Source organism: Phascolarctos cinereus, unplaced genomic scaffold (genome assembly GCF_003287225.1).
Source record: "Phascolarctos cinereus isolate Bilbo 61053 unplaced genomic scaffold, phaCin_HiC Scaffold_2;HRSCAF=192, whole genome shotgun sequence".
In the NCBI taxonomy this organism is placed as follows: domain Eukaryota; kingdom Metazoa; phylum Chordata; class Mammalia; order Diprotodontia; family Phascolarctidae; genus Phascolarctos; species Phascolarctos cinereus.
Genome location: NW_027555625.1, coordinates 301,928,033 through 301,934,032, shown reverse-complemented (window position 1 = coordinate 301,934,032; position 6,000 = coordinate 301,928,033). Strand labels below are relative to the sequence as shown.

Sequence of the window (6,000 nt, the reverse complement as noted above, 5' to 3'; positions counted from 1 at the left end):
CACCTATTGCCCACCTTAGTAACAACCTTCCCCCTCAGACTTCACATAGTATTTTGTTTTGTAACTCCAGGACACTTATCGTATAATACTGCGCATTATAGCTATTAGTGTTGGTGTTTTAATGCCTTGTTAGCCTGTAAGCTCCGTGTAAGGACTAGGCATATCTGAACTTTTGTGTCTCCTTAAGCAGAGCAAAACATTCCACACAAGTGTTTATTGTTTTGAGACTAAGGGCAAAAACCTTCATCTATCAGTGCCTCAGTTTTCTCATCTGTAAAATGTGCATAATGATTATTGTACTATTTTCCTTGTGGGGCTGTTGTAAGGAAGACATTTTACAAACCGTACAAAGTCATAAAAGTGGTAGTTAAGAAAGCAAGATTGTAAGGAGCAAGAGCTTACGAAGCACTGAAGGGGTTGCAAGTGGAAAAAGTTTAAGAAGCCCTGATAAGGGATGCTTCAACTAGCTCCATCTGTGGTAAATTTTTACTTCAGTCTCAAATCTAATTTCTAAGCAGAGTGACTCTACTATGGGGCAGGGCAAATGTCATCTCCAATTGAACTTAATTCAAGATTTAATGCAACAAAAGAGTGCCACTGCCAGGAGCAAAGACTGCTTTCTCATTAATATAATCAGAATTTTATGTACACGTCATCTGGAATATTTTAATAACAGACTGACAACGGAAAGGGACTTGGAAAGAATGTGATACCTTCCAGGGCTAAGCATCCGATCAAGAGTAGCACAGTGTCTGCTTAAGTACTGCAACATTTATAAAGTCAAGAAAGCTCTAATTATAGAATCCTTGAGTTTTAGAGCTGGAAGGGACCACTGGGATCATCTAAAGACAGTTTCCAGGACAATGCCATGTGGATGCTAAGTAAATATTGATTGGTAATGATAACAAAGACATCATGTAAGAGACTCTGAGGCAAATAAATTGTTTCCTGTTTACACAACTTTGAAGACAATTTCCCAGGAGACACACAGTGATTCAACATTTTATTGATTTAATCTAAGAAATGTTAAGAACCTTTAATTTTACATATAATAAAGGAGTTTACAAAGAATAGGCAAAAAGCCAAAGTGCACAGGAAGGAACAATAATAAACATGTAGACATGTACCTCAGAAGACAAGCCCCCTACTTGTACTTACTCACCCCTACACTAATAGTCCCTTTCCCTACCACTTCAATCTATTTCCAGATCACTATCCTCACTGAAATCAGCAGTTGGGTTATGGATTGATGTCAGCAGCACCATTTCTTTTTCTGGGAGCAAACCACACTCTTGTAAAAATGCTTCCAAGTCCACAGCAAAAAAATCTTCTCCAAGCTGGTCAGTGACTCGGACAAAATTACCAATTAATTCTCCTCCCTTATAAATCAGCAACGCAGGAAGGGCATTACTGGTGAACCGGGAGCTGGCCCCAATGAGGGAGCTCTTCACTCTGCAGAACTTGACAGAGGTGTACTCAGCAGCGAGGCAGATCATGCAGCCATTCATTGCTTCTGCCCCAGGGATGTCATCTTCATAAATGTGAATCACGATGAGTATGCTTTTCTGTTCTTTATCAACTGTGTCCAAAAATGCTTCCCCACTGGTGATCTCAAAGACCTGCCTGAACTGGTGGTGCCCACTGTGCAGCTGCTGCCTCATCTCATCCATTCGTTGTTTCCTATATTGTTGTAAAAACTCTTCATCGTCCTGCTCCTCATTCATCATGCTGTACTCCTTCAAGGTCATCTGCAATAGGATCAAGAGGCTGATAAATGCAGTGCAAAAACAAGCCTCACACAAATTGCATGCAAGTAACACCTACGCTGGTCAGCAATGAAAAGGGCTCCTTCGGTCTCCAGCAGCATAAAGGATCAGCGAGGGCCTCAAAGCCAAATGCTTGGTCACGAACTCTTTTTCACTTACAGACTACAAGAACTGGAAATATATACTGAGAAAGAGGCGTTGGGACACACACACACACACACACACACATACACACACACAATAACCTAGCTCTCAACCCTCTTTTGATAATTCTCTCTTCACTTATCAAGACTAGGCCTGAAGTAAGATTCAGATTTGATCACTGGCCTATAAATGAAGGCCAGTAAACATGTCAGAGCTTTTGTCCTCCTGGTCTAGCCTTACGATGGTCACCAGCATACCACAGTGAGCCCTTAGTGGACTTAAGTGAAGGAACACAAACCATGCAAACTTCAGTCTTCTTTCTGCACCCTCTTCTCTCTCAATACTCTCTCTCCTACTCTCAAAGTACTGAGTAGTTTGTGGCCTTCCACTTAAATCCTTTTGGCAACCCAAGAAATCACTTTCAAAACAAGTGTAACCCAAATAATGTCATTTTGCAGTTACATAATAAGGACAGAATAACCAACTTCACTATAACATCTCCAACCCTGCTATAATAGGGTTAGTCAATCATCTGAGACCATACCAGCTCGGCAATACTTTTAACCTCCTTTTCTGTGTCCCGTACTAGGAAGGCTTCCTTTGGAATCAAATGTACCCCATAATGTCATTTTGCCTAATATTTTTCTATATTTCTTTTTCTTTTCATTTTATATATTTCTTTCTATGCACTGCACCAAGAAAAAACCACTGGAGAATCAAAGTGCCCAGCACTCCTCTCACATTAGGTCTATGAAGGGAGTGGTACAGTTATTATCCTCTTTTACAAAAGAGGAAATAAAGGTTCAGAAAAGTGACTTGCCCAAGATCATACTGTTACTAAATGTCAAGGCCAGGGCATTTTCAGGCATTAAATTTTTTGGCTTTAAATAAAACTGGTAGTAGAAAATGTACAACAATTGTCAAAACAAACTCCAAACCCCGTCTCGCCATTCTCTATAATTAAAAAAAAAAAAATAACATCTTATTGTTATTCCTAGGTGGTACAGTGGATAGAGCACTGGGCCTGGAGTCAGGAAGACCTGGGTTCAGATCCAGCCCCAGACACATATTAGCATCAGTTTTCCTGTAAAATAGAGATACTAACAGCATCTACTTCGAAGAGTTGTGAGGATCAAAAGAGACCATATTTGCAAAAAGCACTTAGCATATAGTAGGCACTTAATAAATGGTTACTCTAGTTTGGTCTCTTACATCTAGAACACATTCCTTGGAAATGCTTGGGTCAAATTACCTTCCCATTGACTTTATCTTGAAGCTCTTTCTGTTTCTGTTTGTCATCCTCTTCATCCAAATGAGACCGACAAGTCATGGACAACTTCTTGATGAGTCTTTCCATTTCTCTACACTGCTCTTCTCTCTGCTCTGTCTCCAGCTGCTTAAACCTGCGCCAGTCATTGATGACCCCTTTTGGACCTGATGGCGAAAGATACCACAGCAATGGTAAATCACTGTGACTGTGAGACAACAGAACAAGTGTGGTGGCTCAGAAAGAATACTTGAGACAGAGAGGTTGAAGTCAGGAGAAACGCAGAATTTGACAATGCTGACCACCACCTTCTTCTAAATATGTATCTCGGGGGCAACTAGGTGGTACAGTGGATAGAGCACCAGCCCTGAAGTCAGGAGGACCCGAGTTCAAATCTGGCCTCAGACCAAACACTTGACACTTACTAGCTGTGTGACCTTGGGCAAGTCACTTAACTCCAATTGCAAAAACAAAAACAAAAACAAAAACAAAAACCCAAAACTTGTATATCTTGTCTTGACAAGGTTTTCAGTAATATGATGCTCTGTTGTGGTTCCCCTTTTACCTGTCTGGTCAACCTTCTCAGCCTGCACTGCAGGATCATATGCCACCCCCTCCATATGGGTGCATGCAGGACTCTGTCTTAGGCCCTCTTCTCTTCTCTCTCTATATACTCTTCTTTCTTGGTGATCTCATCAGTACTCATGGGTTCAACTATCATCTCTATGCAGATGACTACCAAACCTATATATCTAGCCCCTCTCTTTCTCCAGAGCTCTATCCTATACAGTAGCTGGCACATAGTAAGCACTTATTAAGTGTTTGTTGACTAACATTCAACTGCATGTTTCAAGGACATTTTCAATTAAATATGTCCAATATTAAACTTTCCACTGTTATATCCTAAACCTAATAACCTTCCTCCTCCCTACCTTCCCTATCTCTTTTAAGGACATCACCACCTTTTCAACCAAGTTCATAAACTCAACTCACCCTCCACTCCTGCTTTCTCATCCTGACATTTAACTGATTACCAGACATTGCTGATTCTAGTTCTACAACTCTTGCATCCATCATACTCTCCACTCACATTATAACTGCCCTAGTTCAGTCCTTTATCACTCCCGACCTGACTAAATGCAATGGCCTCTTAGTTAGATTCCATGCATTACACCTTTTCCCTCTCTAATTCACCCTCTATATAGCTATCAAACTGGTAATTCAAAAACACAGGTTGGACCATATCACTCTTATATGTAAGAAGCTTCAGTGGCTCCTTACTCCCTCTCAATGAGCATCATGCTACTTCTATGAGAATATGTATGGTGTAGTAATGGGCAAAGAAAAACAGAACACCACCAGGATCTTACAGGAAGAGTTATCTAGTGACCCTCCCAAGACATTCAGGAACCTTTCTCAAATAAGCTCAGTGCCTGGCTCATTGACTTCTTTTCTACCCCCCAACTCCTGATCTCATACCAGAGGTCTTCAACATACCACTGTCCTCTCAAATGTCCTAACCTCCTTGTTACTCATTTACTCAGCTCCTATGACCTCCACTCACTCAAAGTTATGCCCAGATAACACCCTTGTGGTCTATCACCAGCCAGGCCCCCTCCAACTTCTTAAGTCTTTTTATATTTTATTCTCCTCCATATCCTACAGTACAATCATAGCAGACTACCTGAAGCTCCTTACACACAATGCTCTATCTCCTCTGTGCCCATGCCTTTGCACTGAAGTTCACCATTCCTAGAACGCTCACTCCCAGCCCCCATCTCTATTTCCTGGAGTCTCTAGTTTCCTTCAAGATTTGACTCATGTGCTACCTTCCCAATTGTTAGTGCCTTCCTGTCCAAGGCTATCTTGCATGTACTTTTCAAAAAATATTTTATTTTCCCCCCAATTACATGTAAAAACAATTTTTACCATTCATGGTTTTTTTTTTAATTTTGAGTTCCAAATTCTATCCCTCCCTCCCTCCCCTTCCCCCTCCCTGAGATGGCAAGCAATCTGATATAGGTTATGCATGTGCAATCATGTAAAACATTTCCATACTAGCCATTTTGTTCAAGGCTCAAGAAAGGAAGAAAAGAAAGAAAAAGAGAGAAAGAAAATATTTTTGTACAAATAGGGCCTTTTCTTTTTTTTTTCTCTTTGGGATACAGACCTAGCAGTGATATTGCTGGATCAAAAGGATCACAGTTTTACAGTCTTGTGTCTACTTTCTATGTGTCTTGTAAATAACCATACATATACATGTTATCTTATCCCCATTAGACTGTAAGCTCCTTGAGGGCAGAGACTATTCACTTTTTTTCTTTGGACCTGTAGCATTTAGTTTAGTGCCTTGCACATGGTGGGCATTTAATAAATGTTTGGTGATTGACTGATAAACATTCCATGTTCTTCCAGTTTTAACATCATCCTATGATGTCATGGTATAGAAAAAGCAGCACACTATAGTGAAAAGAGCACTGGACTTCGAGACAGGAGAAATGGGTTAGAATCTCAGCCTCAATCTCCCCATGTGCTAATTAGAGGTTACTAACCCCTGCATTACTTCTATCACAGGTATGTTGTGAAGAAAGTGGTTTGTGAACCTTTGAGTGATACGTTAATTTGAGTCGCGTAAATGATGGAAGGGGTGGTGGTTTAAGTGAACTCTTTGACCCAGAATTCCAGTCTGCCTAGGCCTTGAGAGGCAATTGAGCAAAAAAAAAAAATGACTCTACTTTAACTGGATGGGAGAAGGACATGTGAATGTGACAAAACACAATTACTATTTCTTGCTGCACAGAACTTTAATTCAGGATATTTAGG

At 40.5% G+C, this 6,000-nt stretch overlaps 1 protein-coding gene across 3 annotated transcripts in view; it reads right to left on the bottom strand.

Annotated features, from left to right (window-relative positions):
- Nucleotides 1-990: 990 nt before the first annotated feature.
- Nucleotides 991-6,000, bottom strand: part of PDCL (phosducin like) — a 29,806-nt gene continuing 24,796 nt past the window's right edge. For all 3 annotated transcript variants that reach the window (XM_020967609.2, XM_020967608.2, XM_020967610.2), the window contains exons 3-4: nt 3,163-3,344; nt 991-1,748 (exon numbers count right to left, since the gene is read on the bottom strand). In XM_020967609.2, the coding sequence (XP_020823268.1) occupies nt 1,194-1,748; nt 3,163-3,344 (737 nt within the window). In that variant the 3' untranslated portion in view covers nt 991-1,193. The remainder of the gene's footprint in view (nt 1,749-3,162; nt 3,345-6,000) is intronic.